The sequence below is a fragment of the Helianthus annuus genome, chromosome 3 (assembly GCF_002127325.2).
Source record: "Helianthus annuus cultivar XRQ/B chromosome 3, HanXRQr2.0-SUNRISE, whole genome shotgun sequence".
Taxonomy (NCBI): domain Eukaryota; kingdom Viridiplantae; phylum Streptophyta; class Magnoliopsida; order Asterales; family Asteraceae; genus Helianthus; species Helianthus annuus.
The window spans coordinates 157,768,253-157,789,964 of record NC_035435.2 but is presented as its reverse complement, the minus strand read 5'-3'; the positions used below and the strand labels follow the sequence as shown (position 1 = coordinate 157,789,964).

Here is a 21,712-nt window from a genome sequence, read left to right as displayed (position 1 = left end):
AATTGAAGAGCTTAGAGACGAGGCGTATGAATGTGCATCGGCGTATAAAGACAAACTCAAGAAGGTACATGATGCAAAATTGAGGAAGAAAACGTTTGAAGTGGGTCAAAAAGTTTGGTTGTATAACTCAAGACTCAAGATGTTTGCGGGCAAGCTTAAAAGTAAATGGATGGGCCCGTATGTTGTTCGGCGAGTTGGAAGGTTTGGTGACGTGGACATCCAAGACGAGCAAACACTAAAACAACAAACGGTGAACGGTCACCGGTTGAAACCGTACTTGGAGGGAAACGACATTAACAACTTGGAGCTTGATAAAGTGGGCTACATTCTACGCCCGGTCGACGAGGAACAACCATGAGAGGCCCAGGTTTGGTAGTGTAAATAGTAGCATTTTATTTTGTTTTGTTTTGTATAGTTTGCACAATTACCGTATTTCCTTGAAATCCGTGTTTGAAACAAGTGTGGGGATATTCAGGTCACGAATTGCTCTAACATTGTGTTGAGGACAACACGGGACTTTCGAGGGGGTAGGGTGATTTTTACATGTTTTTGAAAAATTTTAAAAACACAAAAAAATCGAAAAAACTGAAAAAAAATATAAAAAGAACACTTAAAATGACACTGAGTTACGGTAGGATTATGTTGCCAGCATCCACCGTAATTTACGGTGTCCACCGTAATTTACGGTGGACCTGACGAGCAGATGGGTCGTTTTGGTTCCTGCGTTACATAAAAAAAATAATAATAATAATAACAATCAGTCACGTGAACAAGCCCTATCCACACGATTCCCCTTCATCTTTCTCATCCATTACTTTCACCTATCACCCTCAACTTCCCCACAAAATCCCCAAACTCCATAACCTTCCAAGCTTCATATCTCTTTCAATTTTTAACCAAATCAAGTGAAATCTAGGTCTAACTTGACTAATTTTTCACGAACTTTCTGATTTTGAGAAGAGATTTGCGAAAAAACGAAGCTTTCTAGTCTGAATCACAAACCCTAGATCCGAAAAATTTTGGGGTTTTTTGAAGTTTTTGTTTCACAAGCATTCTAGCATCTTCAAGCAAAGGTATGGAAGTTTATTTACAATATTTTGTTGATGCATTGTGAGAAGAAGGTTGTTTTTGTCACTTGTTCATACCCACTTGCTTATTCTTAGATGTGGTCATAAAATTGGTTATTTGAGTATGGTTATGGGTTGTAGATGTAGGATTTGTGATTAAAGTAGTGAACTTTATGGACTCTCTACATTGTAGAGACACCATGCCCAAATTTTGTTGAAAATGATTTACACGATTTTGGTTCACTAGCATCTACAACCATAGTAACAAGCAAGTGTGGGGATGTTCTTGGGAAGAAAGGACTAATGTTTGCGTTTGGTTGTGTTGTTTGCTTTACGTGTGTAGGAAAATGGTTAAGACGAAAGAGAAAGCGGGATCTAGTTCGTCTTCTTCGTCGAAAGGAAAGGGCAAATAGCCGGAACAACAACCAAAGAAGAGGCAATATTTGGGTCGAGTTGATGAGAGTGAAAGTGAGGAAGAAATGGAGTTGGACCCGGCTGAAAAGCCAAAATGGGACTCGGGTCCATTGGATGAGCAACCGGAGCATTGGCAACCAACACTCTTTCACGACAGTATGAATAAGTTGAAAAATAAGGCAGCGGCATCTATATGCGAAAGGGAAGTTCGGGAAGTTGAATTCGGCCCGTTCGGTGTATTTGACAAATTCCGCGCTCTAGGATGGGAGTCGGCACTTAGTTGTTACGATAAAGATAAAAACAACTTGTTCATAACCGAAATTCAAGAATGGATGGCAACTCTTAAATGCAACAGATACGACAGGCCATCGCAAATGAAGTTGATAGGAGAGGTGCATGGGATTCCGGTAGAAATGTCTTTTGATACGTTGAAGAAGCTTGGGAAGTATGACAGTTTAAATGCTCGCGACTACATGATTCCTGACCTTAATAATCTTTTGATAAAGCCGGAGAAGCACCCTCGTTGGAATGACTTGTTAGCAACATTGTTTTTGCCCGGTACTTATCATGGAGTCTTGTATCGGAAGAATTTGAAAATCGAAGCAAAGTTGTTGCTAGCAATCTGCCTTTTAAATGTCATTCCGCGAAGGGGGGACAAGGAGCAAGTGAGGTACCCTGAAGTACCCGTCCTCTATTCGCTACTCACTGGGTCTCCATGTTTCCCATTCCGATATCTGATCATGAACCACCTCTGGATTTGCCGAAACAAGTTGGGAAGAGATATTATCCCGTATTGCCGAATTATCACGGGGTTAATGAAGCAACAAAAGGCACTTACGTCAGAAGATAGAGGGGCAACAAAAAGGCATCAGCCTTTTACTTTAGACAAGTTGGGGATTGGTTGGACTTACACGCAATCGGAACGGTACCATAAGCTCAAGTCGGAGGGGCAGAGACGGAGGGCATTGAAGGTGGGTGCAAGAGAGCTTCTACCGGGTGAAGAGGACGAACCCGAAAGTGATGCGGAAGTCCCAAGTGGTGATGATGATTATGCGGACGAGCCGCAAGGAGGTGTAAATGTGAATGTGAATTTGGGGCAAGGGGGCCCGGGTGGAGGTTATGGTGGTGCTTTCTACGATTATACGGAGCGTTTTTATGAGCCCGGGTGGGCTTATGAAGGTACTATGCAAGAGGTTATCGCAAATCAACATCCTCCGGCTTCCATTTTTGAATCATGGTCTGGTTCGGAGCGGACGTTATTTGATCAAAACACGATGATGAGTGCAAGCATAGAGCGGTCTTTGAAACATAGCTTTGATCGTCATGAGGCGTGGAATCGCACACTTGCGTATCCCAATGAATTGGAAATGAACAACCGATACCATGATGACCAAGCTAGAAGATTGCATGCCGATTGGCACGCCGGGCGGCCGGTGGTTGTGGATCCACAACATGTGGATTATGCGTCTCTACCACCTTACGATGGTAGTGTGTCGTATCCGACCCCGCAACTTCATCATTCACAATGGATCGACCCGCGCCAACAGGAAGGAGCTCCACAACAAGGTGGGAGTAGTAGCGGTTCATTTGCATTTGGAGAATGGAATGACATGATGTCTTCCATTTTTGGACCTCCACAACCACGCTATTACTAGTCAGGTCGTGTTCCTTCCTTGTATATTTTGTGCATATTTGTTAGCTTGTTTTGTTTATGGTCGTGTAACACCCCAGTTTTCGTATGTCGTAATATAATAAACTAATAGTGAGGATTTAATGACAAAGAATGGTAAATATAAATTTTACCATTATGAAAGTCTTATAAATAATGGTAAGTTAAAATCCCTTTGTATGTGAATAAAGTTAACTAAAGAAAAGTAACAAAGTTAGTGTGAAAAATCACTAATGTGAACATACCATAAAAGTTAGGGGCTAAATGTGTAAATATAGAATAAAATTAGATAAAAAAAAAGAAAGCCAGTTTGGTCTGGCAGTGTGTTCGATCGAGAGAGAGGAGGGAGCCAAGGGAGTCAAAACCCTAACATCACAAACTCTCAAATTGAAAGGGAAAAATTGAAGGTTTATCAATGCATGAGTTAGGAATGTTCATCCCTAAGTAAAATTAACATCAAGTAAGTCTAATTTCATGATTTGGTGATGTTTGATTTATTTGATATGTGAAATTTGTGATGTTTTATGCAATCAAACATGAATGCAAGATGATATGAACTTGTAAGAGTTGAAATCATGCTTTAATTTCTCTATGATGATGGATTAGCGTAAAACCCATTTATATGATAAAAGATGATCAAGAAATTGTGAAGCTCTATATGTTAATTTGATGAATGTTGGTGAAAAGGTTAGATGTAATTGATCTAGAATTATGTGATCATGATTAGAATGATAATTTCTAAGTTAGGGATGTTTTTGTTACTCAAAGAGTGAACTATGGAAGTTGTGCTTAAAATGCTTGTACATTATGCTAAACTAGTGATACGCACACAATGTGTTTGACAAAATGCATAAGTGAGTTTAGTTATGGCTTTTGCATGTATACTTGTTAAAATGATGCAATTTTCTTATGATAATGATGTATGTGATTAGTAAACGCCATAACGTACTATAAGGATTGTGAAAGTAATGTTTAAGAATGCTAAAGTATGAGATTATGACATATAGGCACAAAGAAGGAAGAAGGCGCAAGTCACTCGAAGGCACAAGCATCTCAAGACCGCGGTAAGTTCATATGAGCTTTATTTACTTTAAATGTAGTTTTATGAAAAGTAGTATTTGGTACTATGGGTTTGTTGTAAATGTTCATAACGGGTCGAATGATGTAAGTGTATTGAAAAGTATGGTATGTAACGATTCATTGCGAATGAGTCGGAAAGCGATATGTTGGATGTTTCCGAATGGAAGTAAGGATGCTAATATGGTAACAAGACATGTTAACGGGTCGAACAATGATAGGTAATTAAAGGATTTTTGAAGTAATATGTGTTATGAACTAATAATGTTTTTGTTATGAGTGCTAGGTAAATCCCTTGCTTGATTGCGGCGCACCCGGACCGAACACACACACGAAATGTCGACCTTATGCGCTTCCGGTCCAAGTTGTTTGTTTTGATGGGTTAACTTACCATTTTGTCTAGTAAATGTTATTTAGTAAGTGTCTAGTTTGTTAGTAAGAAGTTTGGATACTAAACTTTTGTGTAGTTTGTACAAAATGTTCATGGCGAACCATATATGGTCTTAACTTTTGTTATGTTGGAAAGTGTCGTAGTATTAATAGTAATGGTATTGTTAAAAACAGGGAGAAAAGTACCTACTACGAATGGGTCATGTCAAAATTTTGGTAAAATTGTAAGAATTTTATGTCGTTGGTCGAATGAGAAATTTGGGCTCCACAAGTTGGTATCAGAGCCTAGGTTTGAGGGATTTAAGCATCAAGTGCTTGAACTCAAACTAAAAGCTCGTGAGAAGTGTGTGTTCGATCCGCGACGCAAAGCAAGGAAGTGTTTTAAAAGTTGAAATATTTGCATTACAACATAATTAGTTACGGAACATTATGAAATGGTTATGAGATGTTGTGGGAAGATATGGGGTGAATCGGGTCAGTTTGGGGGTAATACGGGTTAAAAATGGGTGGAAAAACATGAAAAATCAATAATAGTACGCTGGGTGTTACCGTAAGTTACGGTGGTACCGTAGCTTACGGTAGCACCTGGGAGAAAAGTGGCCACCGTAAAACAGTAGCCCAGGACCGTAAAGGAAAAGGGGCCACCGTAAGCTACGGTAGCCACCGTAGCTTACGGTGGAGGCCATTTTCAGCCTTTTTAAAGTATATTGTTCTGTTTATTGTTTAATTCATACGGAAAGTATTAAGAACGTTATAACGAGATCCTAAAGGTTAAGAAAAGTGATACCAAGGTATAATGGAGAAAGAACATTATGATGTAAATCGTCGGAAACGTGGAGTTTCCAAAGAAAGTTTAAGTATGATTTAGTCACGACTAATTCTTTTACGTATTGGAAAGAATGAGAGCTATGTATTATTAACTTGGTTATGATAGAAAGAATGAATGAATGTCTAAAATAAGAATGACACGATACGATTGTCAATGACGACAAGGCATGAAGTATGAATAATGAATAGAATGTGTTATGATAAAATGATGTTGAAACATGATGGTGGCAAGTATGAAATGAAACCTAATGAATGTAATGAATGTTTTATGTAGATGGCTGATATGGTGAATGTGAATGATGACGATGAAGCACGCCGAAATGAAATAAGAACTATGGTTGTGGAAGAAGTAAAGAGAGCAATTGAGGCTAGTATACCCCGACTAGCTCAAGAAGTCGAAGGACAAGTATTGGAGGTAGTTAATACCTCGGTAACATCCAAGGTGGAAGAATTGAAAGAAATGATTAGTGAACTGCAAGTGAAGAAAAGTATTCGAAGATGCACGTACAAAGAGTTCATGGCATGTAACCCCTTACCATACAAAGGGGAAGTTGATCCGATAGCTTGTCAAAGGTGGATCTCAAGTACCGAAGCCGTGTTTACACGAAGTAGATGTGAAGTGGAGGACCAAGTAATGTTTGCTACGGGCCTCCTACAACTTCAAGCAAAAGATTGGTGGGACGCATACTCGAAGGAATTGGGGGATGATAAAGTACAGTCGTTAACATGGCAAGAATTCAAGGAGTCATTTCTGAAATATTACAGTCCACAATCTGCAATCGATAAGATTCAGGAAGACTTCTTACGTCTCAGATAAAAGGATGAAACGATTGATGAGATAACAAACAAGTTCCTTGAGAGGGTGAAGTTTTGTGAGGAGATAGCGGGGACTGAGAGGCAAAGAATTATATGTTACCATGCTATGTTAAAGGCTGAATATCGGGAATTTGTAAATCCCTCCAAGTGTGCAACGTTAAATGAATTAATCGAATGGGCAAGAGATAGAGAAATTGAGATAAAAAGACAGGTTGAACGGGGAGAGAAAAGAGTAGCAGAGAAGCCTACCAACGCAAGCCCATCGAAAAAGGCAAGATATCAAGACCAAAGCAAAAAGGGGAAAACAAGTAGTGAAATTCCGACTTGCAAGACATGTGGGAAGCATCATTCGGGTGAATGTTTGTCGGGAAAGAAGGGATGTTACAAATGTGGACGAGAGGGACATCCGTTTTATAGGTGCCCCGAAAACCCAAAGGCGTGTTATAATTGCAATGAAACGGGACACATTAAGGCGGAATGTCCGAAACTCCAACAAGGGGCAAAGAAAGAAGGAAAGAAGGATGAGCCTCCCAAGGCTCGTGGGAGGATGTTCCAGTTAACCTCGGATGAAGCTAAACTAGCCCGGATGTGGTTTCAGGTATATTCTTGGTTAATTCTATGCCTATGAATGTTTTATTTGATTCCAAGGCAAGTAGGTCGTTCATTTCTAATGAATTGTTAGCTCACCCATCGTTTAAGCTTGAAAAGATGTTAATACCCTTAGAGGTGGAAGTTGCTGATAGTAAAAGCTATTTGTTGCACGATATTTGCAAAAACTGTAAGATAATAATCGAAGATGAGGAATTTAGTATAGATCTTGTTCCAATGTACATGGGAGAATTTAAAGTAGTTGTAGGAATGGATTGGCTAGCCCAAAACCATGCTGAAATTCAATGTGAAAAGAAAGTCATTCATGTAGTAACCCCTCGGGGGGGAAACGGGTAAGTATTCAAGGGGAAAGGGTCATCAAGTCGAAATTGTGTTCTATAATCAAAGCTGTTAAACATATGAAGAACGGAGGAAGGGCGTATCTATCTTATGTGATTGACACCGATCGAGGTGTTCCAAAGCTTGAAGATGTAAATGTAGTGAACGAATATCCGGATGTGTTTCCGGAAGAATTACCAGGGCTTCCGCCCGAGCGGGAAGTAGAATTCAAGATAGAGCTTAACCCGGATGCAAAGCCGGTAGCTAAAGCCCCTTATCGGCTGGCCCCGACCGAAATGAAAGAATTGATGATGCAACTTCAAGAGTTGCTCGATAAGGGTTTCATTAAACCAAGTGTTTCACCATGGGGAGCGCCCGTATTATTCGTAAAGAAGAAAGATGGTTCGATGCGAATGTGCATCGACTATCGAGAGTTGAACAAGTTAACGGTGAAGAATCGTTATCCCTTGCCCAGAATTGATGACCTATTTGACCAGCTTCAAGGGGCAAGTTAGTTTTCGAAAATTGATTTGCGGTCGGGTTATCATCAATTGCGTGTGCGGGAAGAAGATGTGCCGAAGACTGCGTTTCGATATACGGACATTACGAGTTCTTAGTAATGTCTTTTGGGTTAACAAACGCGCCAGCTGCGTTTATGGATTTGATGAATCGGGTGTGCCGACCTATGCTTGATAAGTATGTAATCGTTTTCATTGACGATATACTAATATACTCCCGAAGTGAAGTAGAACATGCTTCCCACCTGCGTAATGTATTGGAAACACTTCGCAAGGAAAAGTTATATGCAAAGTTCTCAAAGTGTGCCTTTTGGCTTAGAGAGGTACAGTTTTTGGGTCATATAATTGATGCGGAGGGTTTCCATGTGGACCCGTCCAAAGTGGAAGCGGTAATGAACTGGGTACCCCCAAAGAATCCAAGTGAAATAAAAAGTTTATAGGCTTGGCTGGGTACTACAGGAGGTTCATCCAAGATTTCTCCAAGATAGCCTCGCCCATGACGAAGTTAACAAAGAAGAGCGAAAAGTTTATATGGGGCGAAGAACAAGAAAGAGCGTTTCAGACCTTGAAGGAGAAGCTCTCAAGGTCCCTAGTATTGACATTACCAGATGGAACGGATGATTTGGTGGTGTATACTGACGCCTCTCACCAAGGTTTAGGTTGTGTGTTAATGCAAAGGGGTAAAGTCGTTGCTTATGCTTCGAGACAACTCAAGCAACATGAAGGCAATTATCCGACTCATGATCTTGAACTGGCGGCGGTCGTATTCGCCTTGAAAATATGGAGGCACTACCTTTATGGGGTGAAATGTACTATCTTCTCGGATCATAAAAGCCTCAAATATTTTTTCGAGCAGAAAGATCTTAATATGAGGCAACGAAGATGGTTGGAACTCATTAAGGATTACGATTGTGACATTTATTACCATCCCGGGAAGGCTAATGTAGTGGCGGACGCACTTAGTCGAAAGGAGTACCCACCCCCGATTCGGGTAAAATCCATGAAGATGGTAGTCACTCCTAAACTCCTTGATGAAATTCGAGAAGCTCAAACGAAATCTTTAAATGCTGTTGACCCGAAGAAAGAAAGAACGAAAGGGTTTATTCATGAATTGGAAGAGAATGCAAATGGAATGAAAACGAGGTATAACCGAATCTGGATACCTCGGCATTGTGGTGTGAAAGAATTACTGTTGAATGAGGCTCACAAGTCTCGATACTCCGTTCATCCGGGGGCTACAAAGATGTATCGAGACTTGAGGATGAATTATTGGTGGCCGGGGATGAAAAGAGACATTGTCAAGTATGTTGCTAAGTGTTTGACGTGTTCCCAAGTAAAGGCCAAACACCAAAAGCCGTATGGAAAGTTACAACCCTTGGAGATCCTGGTGTGGAAGTGGGAACATGTAACGATGGACTTGGTGACTAAGCTTCCAAAGACAAAAAAAGGGCACGATGTAATATGGGTGGTCGTTGACCGACTGACCAAAAGTGCACATTTCCTACCTATTCGGGAAAATTATAATTCAGAAAAGATGGCGGAAGTCTATATGAACGAGATCATATCCCGACATGGGGTTCCGGTGTCTATAGTATCCGATCGGGACACCCGGTTCACATCTCGTTATTGGAGGAAGTTTCATGATGAATTGGGGACCCAGTTACACATTAGCACCGCCTACCATCCACAAACCGATGGTCAGTCAGAACGAACTATTCAAACATTAGTTGATATGTTAAGGGCGTATGTTATGGATTTCGGAGGAAGCTGGGATGATCATCTACCTTTGGTAGAGTTCTCATATAATAATAGCTATCATAACAGCATAAGAATGGCCCCCTACGAAATGCTTTATGGAAGGAAATGTAGGACCCCGGTTTGTTGGGGGGAAGTGGGTCAACGAGAAATCGCGTCAAAAGAAGTAGTGGCCAAGACGAATGAAAAGATAGATATGGTTAGATCAAGAATAAAAGCAGCGCAAGATAGACAAAAGTCTTATGCGGATCGACGAAGGCGGTCAATTGAATTTCAAGTGGGAGATCATGTATTACTAAAGGTCTCTCCATGGAAAGGAATAATCCGTTTTCGCAAACGCGGGAAGCTAGGCCCTCGATACATCGGGCCATTCAAAATACTCGCCCGGGTAGGGGCGGTGGCATATCAGTTAGAATTACCACCCGCGCTAGATGGGATTCATAACACCTTTCATGTGTCGCAGTTGCGAAAGTGCCTTGCGGATGAGACGGCATACGTGCCTATGGATGACATTGAAGTGGATAAGAAGTTGAATTATGTTGAAAGGCCCGTCGCAATTAAAGATTTTAACGTGAAGCACCTCCGAAACAAATCCGTTCGACAAGTGTTGGTTCAATGGCAACATCGGAAGGGATCGGATCTCACCTGGGAAGCGGAGGATGACATGCAAAAGCACTACCCGGAATTATTTGGTACGTAGTCAGGTTTCGGGGACGAAACCTTTTATAAGGGGGGTGGACTTGTAACACCCCAGTTTTCGTATGTCGTAATATAATAAACTAATAGTGAGGATTTAATGACAAAGAATGGTAAATATAAATTTTACCATTATGAAAGTCTTATAAATAATGGTAAGTTAAAAACCCTTTGTATGTGAATAAAGTTAACTAAAGAAAAGTAACAAAGTTAGTGTGAAAAATCACTAATGTGAACATACCATAAAAGTTAGGGGCTAAATGTGTAAATATAGAATAAAATTAGATAAAAAAAAAAAGAAAGCCAGTTTGGTCTGGCAGTGTGTTCGATCGAGAGAGAGGAGGGAGCCAAGGGAGTCAAAACCCTAACATCACAAATCTCTCAAATTGAAAGGGAAAAATTGAAGGTTTATCAATGCATGAGTTAGGAATGTTCATCCCTAAGTAAAATTAACATCAAGTAAGTCTAATTTCATGATTTGGTGATGTTAGATTTATTTGATATGTGAAATTTGTGATGTTTTATGAAATCAAACATGAATGCAAGATGATATGAACTTGCAAGAGTTGAAATCATGCTTTAATTTCTCTATGATGATGGATTAGGGTAAAACCCATTCATATGATAAAAGATGATCAAGAAATTGTGAAGCTCTATATGTTAATTTGATGAATGTTGGTGAAAAGGTTAGATGTAATTGATCTAGAACTAGTGCTAATACCCGCGAATTTCGCGGTGTTGAGAAATGATATTTTTATTATTTTTAGAAAAAAAAAACTACGTTTACATTGATCATAAAGAAACTGTACGCATGGAATTATTATGGAAATCTAAAGTTGAAGATTAAAATACAACGAAGCATCGTACTATAGATCTAACAAAACCGAAAAGATAAGTAAATGAAGAAAATACGTTGTATGGTTTGAAAAGAATTTTTCAACTTGAAAACTACTTGGTAATTTTGACCCAGGTCTAAAAGCGAATAATGAAAGCATATGAACTCATAACCAAATGTAGATCAAATAAGCGAAGTGAAATAAGCAAAGGCTATAAATAATGCAATCAATTAAAAAGATATCTATAGTAATCCCAATCTATTTGTCCAATAGCAATATTGCTGACTCAAGTGCCCTTGCATTGATGCATTGTTTGTCCAACAACACTCCTAATTTTGTTTCCAATAAGGTACAACTCATCAGGTATGCAAGCAATCTCCTATGACTATAGGAAGTTAGAGTTCGTAGTAAGTTTTTTCTTAACACTATTTAAGCGCCAAAATTTTAATTAAGAACCCAGATATAGAAAAGATTAGCATCTGAGTTGTAACGGCTAATCAAACTTTATTCATATTAAACTAATCAAGTGAAACAACAGATGGTAAAAGTTGTGCATTAAAAAAGTATTCTAAAATTTAGACGGGTTTATACATTAATAAAGTAGGTTATCACCCATTAACTCCACGCGCGGGAGCATATATCTTACAGTTGACCTTTTCTTTATTGATACATTTGGTGATGTTTCAGTTAAATGAAAAATTAATATCCAATACTAAAACTTATGCTTCATTTAATCTTGGTGCAAAAATCATACCAAATGTATCACCAAAGTTGTTCACCATCTCTGCATTGATGGACTGTGCACTGTCATCACTTGTTCTTGTTAACTTATTGCAAGAATAATTATTATACAATAAGAGTTCACTTGTGCCCTCACCAACAAAAGTCTATTAAAAGTCTGCAGAATAAAAGGGGAAAAATTAGCATTTTCCTGATCATGGTCTAAGGACTCAGTGGTGTCTTTTTTATTTGAAGAGTATGGGTGTATAAGTAGCTGGTGATTGTCGAGTTTATTACTATTGTTTTTTGATGTTGTACTTTTGTATGATTAACACAATGTTAACTTGTTAGTTTGCTTTGGTAATTAATAAAAGGTGATTTGTTAGCCATTCTAAAAAAAACCCGTCCACTTGTTACAAAGTATAGACTTGTTTCCGAGAAGATGCTAACCTTTTTGGACCGTTCAATAGCTTGGTTACTTTCATCCATCCATCATTTGATGACCATTATCCATTAGTTGCTGATTTGTCATGGCTGAAATATAAACATAATCTCTTAAATGTTACTCATAAGTGATGGGATGAGATGTAATACAACGATTAAATTTGTACCAGGTTCTTACATGAGGCTTGTAAGCCATTATCTTCCTCAAATCCTTTAGTGGGTCCACCAAAGAGATCAACGCGTTTATTTTGAATGTTGGTTGCATATCTAAATCATCCAACAAAAACACAAAAACACAGATGAATTAACAACATTGCGGTTAAGAACCAAGGTCATGATTATATATACATGGTTAAAAAGGTAGATAACATAGTTGGTAATGGGAAATAGCGATAAGGTACCTATATGCTACATAGCGAATAACGATAAATAGTGGACGCTATTTTATAAATAGCAATATACTTGAAAAATAATTATATGTATATTGTATCAAAAAAAACCCTGGTATATACGCTATTTTACATGTATGTTTAACAAAAACCTAAAATCCAACTATTTTATAGCTATATTTAATTGCTATTTATATTAAATAACAAAAAATTAATAATAAAGGCCGCTATCTATCCCTACAGACCATATGGCGAGCATGAACCTATACACCACCTTATTCGCTATAGCGACTGCTATTCACAACTATGCTATATAATAAAACAACAAATATGAGAAAAAACCTTTTTTTGTCACTTTTAAAGAACCGCTTAAATATGGAATAATCATAGGTCACTACAATAATATTTAATTCATATTATTTATCATTTATCATTCTCCATGTTACTTCTGCATAGTTGACTTAAGCTTGTGGAAGGGAAGGAAAAAGATACCTTAACAAATAAACGGGTCAAATATTAGTTGAGGTACAGCGCATCTAGTGGTCCTCGAAAACAATATACATATATATTAATGATTAGACAAATCTCATTGTAACAGTTGATAATGATTGTATGATACCATACCATAACCAAGACATGGAGCCACTAAAAGTGAAACGGGGCAACAACTTCTAGATGCGGTCAAATACTTGTTAGAATTCTAGATACAGTCAAATACCCGTTACAACTTGAGTGATTTTAGAGCTGCTTTGCACGTGTCTCCACAATCCTCATCGTCCTGCCAAAAAAAGAAATTCGTGACAAAATAACTGTTACGGCTATTTAATGCCAAAAAAAAAACATTCAGATTGAATGCATCAATTAAAACCCTAAATTACAATACATTTATTGAGATTACGATTGTCAAGTCCCAACCACGTTCGGCCCATTGCCATAAATTGATCCAATTTTCAGCCTTCATTTGAACACTACGATGATGAACGCGGACTTCATGCTTTAAGTCTTTTTTCTGGTTTAAGAGAGCATATTGTGTGTGTGCACCAAAGACCTTACCTCAAGATAGTTTTGTAAAAGGTCCCGAAACTGTTTGATATCATCCACTGTAATCACTATCAGTCAAAGCATTTACACAAAGCAACTTATAGATATATTCGACACAGATGAAAAATTCATCTCTAATCAAGCTTACAAAAAGTCATGATCTTTGCAAACGACGGTTTCAAGTGTAGATCTTGCCAAAACTGTCATAATCGACAATTCCCTACAGGTTTGTGGATTATAACATATAGAGGCAAGTATAATACAAAACCAATTTTAAGTACATAGCTGCAAGTAAAAATAAATTCTTGTATGTAATGCTACCTAGCTATAGTGAGAGAGAGAGAGAGACAGAGAGAGAGAGAGAGTTATAATGTTACATAATCGTCAAGAAATCCAAAGCCTCCCATACAGATCTTTCAGCTTCAAAGTCTAGTCCACTGGTGACTTAATCAAGAAGAAGAATAGATGGGTTTAAAAGCACTACCATAGCAACAGAAAGCCTTATTTACTGCTCTTCCGTCAATGATAAACCAACCCTCCCTACCTGAAAATAACAAAATATCCGTTTTACTTAATACTATAATAAGGTAGAATATTTTTAACTTAAAATAGAATACAATACAAACCTTCGATAATTCTCGAGCAGCTTCGATATCGTCGGGATTTTCTAAAAGTTTTAAGACACGTAATGAAAGATAGATGAAGATGGATTAAACTTCTATGATGATTGCATCTTCAAGATAACCCGCAAACACCCATTGATTACTAATATCTTTTTGCAAGCGACAGAAGCTTACAGCAAAGCCTGAAAAAAATCAAACTACTCTTAATAACGAAACTTAAAAGAAGATATATTAATTTATATAGACAGATTTTGTGAATAAAGTATCACCATTAGTACCAAAAAGTAAGAATATGTAAGACTTGTGTCCTTCTCAACCATAGTAACTAACCTGTATGGATATAAATATGTCAAACATATACATATATAATAAAAATATAGAAGTTATGTCATAAACAAATGCATTGGCTTGAAATTACCAGCTCATTCAGCATGTCACAAACTTTAGCCCGACAATCATTTATAAGTGAAAAAGCTTGACCTTTTACCTCGACCGTAGACGGGTTTTCAGTATTCAAGAAGGTAGATGCAAACAATGTAGAGCTAACTCCAGCAACAACACCTACATTTAATGGCTCGGGTACACAGGGCTTTTACTTTTCTCCAAGTTTATGACTCAAGCTTTTCTTGACAATATCATACACAAATAACTGCTCAATATTCCACTAAATTATCATAGTAGTGAAATTATGTAAAAGTGAAATAATAAACATCATTAAACACATAAAGAAAGAGTAAATATCATACCAAGTCTGCTTTTACCGTAACACCTTTCGTAAAGTAAAAATGTTAGGCAAAAATACCTAATTGCCTGAGAATGACTTCAAATGAGTATGCTTCCCTGATACACAACTTTTGCTTCCTTTATTTCATTGCTTGATAGGCAAAAATACCTCTAAAAGAAAACCCAAATTCAGAACCCTAGAAAAAAAGAATTAAGAAAATTACGTTTTTGGTTCTTTTAGGTACAAACAAAATAATTGCTTGAATGGAAACCCTAGAGAGAAAGAAACTTGGTGATACAGTTGAAGTACCAACTGCGGGAACGTCGGTGTATTTGGAACATTAGGGGTATATAACTTCGTTCAAGATAAACAAATCCAGAATTGAAGCAAAAACGAAATAAATCTACATTAATATGTCTTGTCTGGATGGAATAGGACATGTGAGTTGATGAAACGGTATGGAACAATTTGCATACCAATCAAGAGAGATCAGAATCATATGTATGAGATAATATACAAAATCAACTATTGAAAGGAACCACAATACAGAAAATTAGTGTCAATTAGATAAATCAAAGAAAATTAACCTTTAGATTGAAGAAGAACGTTGGGTCGATCAAAATCGGAAGATTGAAATCTACTAACAACCTTCATCTTCCTCAAAAAAAAAATCATTAGGGATTTTTGTTTTGCATGATCGAACGCTGGTTCTATGGAGAGAACACAGAGAAGAGAGATGGGTGAATGATTGCGGCTGGAACAAAATTAGGGTTAAGTTGGTATGAAGGCGGGTCATATTTTTTACCCGAGAAATTGTAAACGGATCCCGCGTGTGCGTTCACCACAGGGAAAACAAAGATATTCAACTTTTGGCGGGAAAATTAGATTTAGAGGCCTAGGAGGGGGACATGTGTCCCCTAATTAAGGCTTTTATTAGGTTGTATAGATTATGTGATCATGATTAGAATGATAATTTCTAAGTTAGGGATGTTTTTGTTACTCAAAGAGTGAACTATGGAAGTTGTGCTTAAAATGCTTGTACATTATGCTAAACTAGTGATACGCACACAATGTGTTTGACAAAATGCCTAAGTGAGTTTAGTTATGGCTTTTGCATGTATACTTGTTAAAATGATGCAATTTTCTTATGATAATGATGTATGTGATTAGTAAACGCCATAACGTACTATAAGGATTGTGAAAGTAATGTTTAAGAATGCTAAAGTATGAGATTATGACATATAGGCACAAAGAAGGAAGAAGGCGCAAGTCACTCGAAGGCACAAGCATCTCAAGATCGCGGTAAGTTCATATGAGCTTTATTTACTTTAAATGTAGTTTTATGAAAAGTAGTATTTGGTACTATGGGTTTGTTGTAAATGTTCATAACGGGTCGAATGATGTAAGTGTATTGAAAAGTATGGTATGTAACGATTCATTGCGAATGAGTCGGAAAGCGATATGTTGGATGTTTCCGAATGGAAGTAAGGATGCTAAGATGGTAACAAGACATGTTAACGGGTCGAACAATGATAGGTAATTAAAGGATTTTTGAAGTAATATGTGTTATGAACTAATAATGTTTTTGTTATGAGTGCTAGGTAAATCCCTTGCTTGATTGCGGCGCACCCGGACCGAACACACACACGAAATGTCGACCTTATGCGCTTCCGGTCCAAGTTGTTTGTTTTGATGGGTTAACTTACCATTTTGTCTAGTAAATGTTATTTAGTAAGTGTCTAGTTTGTTAGTAAGAAGTTTGGATACTAAACTTTTGTGTAGTTTGTACAAAATGTTCATGGCGAACCATATATGGTCTTAACTTTTGTTATGTTGGAAAGTGTCGTAGTATTAATAGTAATGGTATTGTTAAAAACAGGGAGAAAAGTACCTACTACGAACGGGTCATGTCAAAATTTTGGTAAAATTGTAAGAATTTTATGTCGTTGGTCGAATGAGAAATTTGGGCTCCACAGGTCGGGTGGTTGGGTGGTGTTAGTTTGTTATGTTGTGTTTGGGTTGGTGCTAGTTGGCGGTGTGATGTTTAAAAGAAAGAATAAAAACATAAAAAAAATTATAAAATGAAAAATCCAAAAAGAAATTTGTGGTTTGAGTGTTGAGCGTTTGGGTGATGTGAAAGATGGTTAGTGATCAAATCCTCCTAAAACCATACATTGGGGTCAATGTATCCCAAGTGTGGGGATGGGGGAAATTTTTGAAGTTTTTAAAAATTTTTAAATCAAGCAAAACAATGTGAAAATTTGAACACCCTAGATTAACCCCAATTGATGCACCGGCAACCCTTGATACCCCGTTTATTCTTGGTGAGAGTTGAAGCCACACTTGTACATAAATAATGCTTATCTTTGATGAGAGTGGCTGCGGGTGGGGGTGCATTAGAACTTGTGCCTTGATACGGTTTGAGTCCTTAGTCGAATATGAATGCGAAAAGGATAAGGGCATCTAGGTAGCCTCGTCATTGGTGTGAGCGAGTGTGGGATTTGGGGGGTTGGACCTCATAAGTTATATATATGAGCTTCGTTGCGAGAGGGGCGGGGGTTTGGACATTTAGTTGCCCAATTTTGTGCCTAAAAGCCTATCATTTGTTACCCCTAGCTAGTTACCTTAAAATTTACCCAATTTGACCCGGTCTTTTAGTGTTAGTAGTAGTAGTTTTGTAGCATGATGTAGATATGTTTGATGCTTTATTGAATGTTTGTTTGCTTAAAAAAAATCGAAAAAGGCAATGAAAAATGAAAAAAAAAGAAGTGATGTTAGTTGTCTTGTATATATTAATTAACTTGGTAGTTGTTAGTTTGCTATTTATTGTGTAATAAAAAGACCGGGTTAAGTTTTCGCTACTTCATATATATTCCATTTCCTACCCATACACCTAGCCACGTTACAACCTTGAAAGTCCCTTTGATTTGCATTCATGTTTGACACATTTTAGGAGAAGAATTGATTTAGGTACAAGCCTATAGTTGTGCAACCGCCCGTTAGCCTTTGTGTGTCTAGCTCATGTTGCTAGTGCTTACTTGTTACCGAGAGGAGAGACATAGCGAGGGGTGCGTTATTTTGGGTGTTAAAAAGGGGTTAGTGAAAGGACTACATATTTCTGCTTGGTTTACATTGATCGCTTGTTGTGAAATTGATTTGATGAGTTGCTTGGGACAAGCAACGGTTAAGTGTGGGGATGTGATGGGTGGTCCATAGGACAACCCTTAATGATGTTAAAAGACGGATTTATCCTTCACTTAATCGCATAATATCTTGAATTAGATGACTACGGTTGCTCATGTTTCAGGTGCAGTTCGGGTGTAACGCCATGCGTTTTCATACTTGCTATATTAAAAAAAAAACGTTGTTCATATTACTATTTTTGGAAGACTTTGAATTCTCGTATTCGTTATAATAAAAAAAAAACCTTTAATTTAAGTCGTTATAAAAATAATTATTTATTCATGATTTAATTTATTCAAATAAATTAAATTTTTTTACTATTTAAAAGATTATAATAATAATAATAATAATAATAATAATAATAATAATAATAATAATAATAATAATAATAATCTAGTTAGTCTCGTTAGGTCTGAAGGTAATACAAGTTAACCTAGTTAGCAAGCCAAGTTAGTTCGGTTGGTTAACCTCAGGGGCGGTTTGTGCAAATTACTGAACTAAATCACAGGGACTGTTGTGCAAATTTTGGAATTTGGGCTTTCTCAATTAACCAAACGACGCGCAGCTGGTCTAACCAGCTTTGGGGTTAACCTAATAAAGTTCACATAAATAATCATTTATGAGTTTCTTTTTCATTTTGCCGCCCAAGAACGAGAGCAGCGCTTGCAAGTTGATAACCTTTTAATTTGACTGATCTTGGTCATTGAGTTTCCTTCTTTCCTTCCCTGATTCCTTAGTGAGACTTTTGTTATTGAAGTTCCATCCTTATGAAAGCTTGATGAGAGACACATATTTACACAGCTCTTTACCATGATTTACGAGAACTTGAACACTATAAAACCTTAGTTATTCACAAGCCATCTCGACAACCTCATTCTGAACCACCAATACCTTCGCCGGAGTCGGGAAAACTCGCGGAAGCCATACGAAATCCAACTGAACCCTTTTATTTTGTTCGGACATCACCTCTCCTTTTGTTCGCGCTGGTTCATGTCGGAGACAACCGAAGTTCACGTCGGAACTCGTACTGTTTCGTTTAATAACAAGAACCAAGCACAGTGGGCGCAGATTCGACCCCGAAGGACTCGCCAGAATCGGAGGTTCACGACGGGTTACGTCGACTCGCCTTCGAGACCCGCGGCTCTTCCTTGCTATTTCGCCGCAGTAACCGGAGTTACACCGGAGAAATAGAGCTCGCCGGACGATGTTCGTCACTGTTCCGTTTGGAACCGTCCAAGTTTTATTCGAGCTTACGCTTTATTATTTTTGGTCTTTTGACAAATTTGAATAATTTTTTTTTGAGATTTCATTTTGCGCACACATCATACTCTTACATTTCATACGATTATACATTATTAGCATGCATGATTTCACGTAATTTTAATTACACTTTTGTAACAAGCAGAAACATATCATCGAGATGGGAGTGATTTCCTTACCTTGACGATTAACTCCGCTTCTTTTCTCATCTTACAACGACCTCACCAACGGATTTGGGGTGATTCCCTTACTTAGGTGATCGTTACCAACGCTTTCTTTTAATAGACTATATTATGTAAACACGATCATGTTTATACCTAAATCATTTATCATGTATTTCAAATGCTTCATTATTTAAACGTACCTCTTATTCTATAATCTAATTTCACCTCACTCGCATACACAAAATTTTAATGTTACCAATAAACGCGTGTTCCTCGATTTTCAAAATTTCACGAAATACTACTTGTCAGCCCGGTCGGTTTAATAAATCCATTGCCCACAAATTCACCAACCAACGTAAACATTGAAACACGCTCCTCTCACACCATTAAACTAGAGATTTTTATTCTCAATTGATAATCAAATCAACTTTTTCGCACACACCTATAAAATATTACCAATATTATTCAATCATCTACAAAAAAAAAATTCCTTTTCGAAACCAATGAAACATTTTTTTTCAACAATCACTAAGTCCATATACCAAATTCCTTTTTTTTAAAGGATCAACTTTTCACGAAAATCCGTAAACTTCGAAACTTTCTGATACAAAGTTACTTAAAACGGCGCAAACTTATTAATCTCTAGAACTTTTCAAAACCTCATTCAATATGTCAATTAAATTCAAAACACGTGGACAAGGGAACTTCATAAGAACCGACAAATTTTCAACTTATGTAAACTCTTTTAAAACCGCAGTAGCATTTCCATTCCTTTACAAAGTACTTTCCACATAACCAATAGACGTTTAATGCTCCCTTTACATTCACAAACTAGAGTCTGTATTTCGTGACAACTCGATCTATTTACATTCACAAACTATACACGCATATCATTTTACGCGTTTTAGTCAATGTTTCACAACAATCTCATGCGTGTCACTCATCCCCTTTTCTTTCATACTCAAAACTTTTAAACGTTTACGCACATAAACTCGTGTAGTTCGATTTATACTATAAACAAAATCATTATTTTCTACATCCATGCTTATACATTTTATGCCTTCACTTATGTTCACACTTACACATTTATGTTATACTCACGATTCAAAATTCGTACGTTTTACGTTAATAAATACACTCACAAATATACACTTACGTTGTCCTTACATTCATGTCTATACTACATTCGTATTCATGTTCATATGCTTTATGTTTTCATTTGCACTTACACAACTTTGTTACACTTATATTCATACACATATATTTTATTCATACTTAACCTTCATGTTTTACACCTATATTCACATTCATGTTCATATCTATGCTCATAGATCTTATGTTCACACTGATACTTGTATTTATACTCATACGCCTTGTGTTTCCGCTTATACTCATGTTGTACTCGCATTTATACTCATTTTTTCATACGTTTTATGATTATACTTATCCACATACTACTTACACGGTTTATGTTTATGCTCATACATACATGCATATTCATACTTAAACTCATGATTCATACATTCGTACCAGTACGCGAGCGTAATCCGAGTGATTTGCTTACGTGGGTCCCATACATACTTAAGCATGGACTTGCTTACATACTACATTCTTACACGTACACATTCTTAAATTTTTTTTTTAGTTTATGTATACCCTGATTCATACACGAGTAGTACAAGCTATGCGGATCATGCGACGATCAATATAATCGCGGGTGCACACGGGATTATAGTGATAGGCGTATGAGAACCATAGAGTGTACTATTGTGTATGGTAAAACACGGAACGTAACATGACATGAATAACGAAACGGACGTAACATGGCCAAAACATGGTGGATACGCCGCTGGTACTTCCTATATATAAGTGTTTCCACCATGTTACCAAACTTTCGTAAAACGTGCCATGAGAAATTCAGTGTTTTGCAGACCTACTTAGACCTAATACGTAAACTTTAACAACTCACAAACGCATTATATCCGATTATCCACGACGAGACCTCATTCTTAACGCACTACTTTTGTCTATCCGATACGTATGCCATTCTTATACTTGTAATCATTTATTAGATCAATCGTTCACCCTTATACCTCCATTATCCTCCGTTGCCCTTCTTACAAGCCTCAATTTTAAACAATCCTCTTCTGGTTGCCAAAACTCTTTCAAGC

General features: G+C 37.4%; 2 protein-coding genes and 1 long non-coding RNA gene across 3 annotated transcripts; all 3 read left to right on the top strand.

Annotated features, from left to right (window-relative positions):
* The first annotated feature begins 856 nt into the window (after nt 1–856).
* Nucleotides 857–4,743, top strand: LOC110928149. Its single transcript, XM_022171324.1, has 4 exons — nt 857–1,073; nt 1,411–3,140; nt 4,158–4,214; nt 4,514–4,743. The coding sequence occupies exon 2, from the start codon at nt 1,547–1,549 to the stop codon at nt 3,134–3,136; it is 1,590 nt and encodes a 529-aa protein (XP_022027016.1). The 5' UTR covers nt 857–1,073; nt 1,411–1,546; the 3' UTR covers nt 3,137–3,140; nt 4,158–4,214; nt 4,514–4,743.
* Nucleotides 4,744–6,367: 1,624 nt separating this feature from the next.
* Nucleotides 6,368–8,146, top strand: LOC118490544. Its single transcript, XM_035988239.1, has 4 exons — nt 6,368–6,859; nt 6,910–7,176; nt 7,275–7,448; nt 7,982–8,146. Exons 1-4 carry the CDS (start codon nt 6,368–6,370, stop codon nt 8,144–8,146), a joined length of 1,098 nt encoding a protein of 365 aa, XP_035844132.1.
* Nucleotides 8,147–16,131: 7,985 nt separating this feature from the next.
* Nucleotides 16,132–16,765, top strand: LOC110928148. Its single transcript, XR_002586171.2, has 2 exons — nt 16,132–16,236; nt 16,536–16,765. It is a non-coding gene; the product is annotated as an uncharacterized LOC110928148 (long non-coding RNA).
* The last annotated feature ends 4,947 nt before the right edge of the window (nt 16,766–21,712 follow it).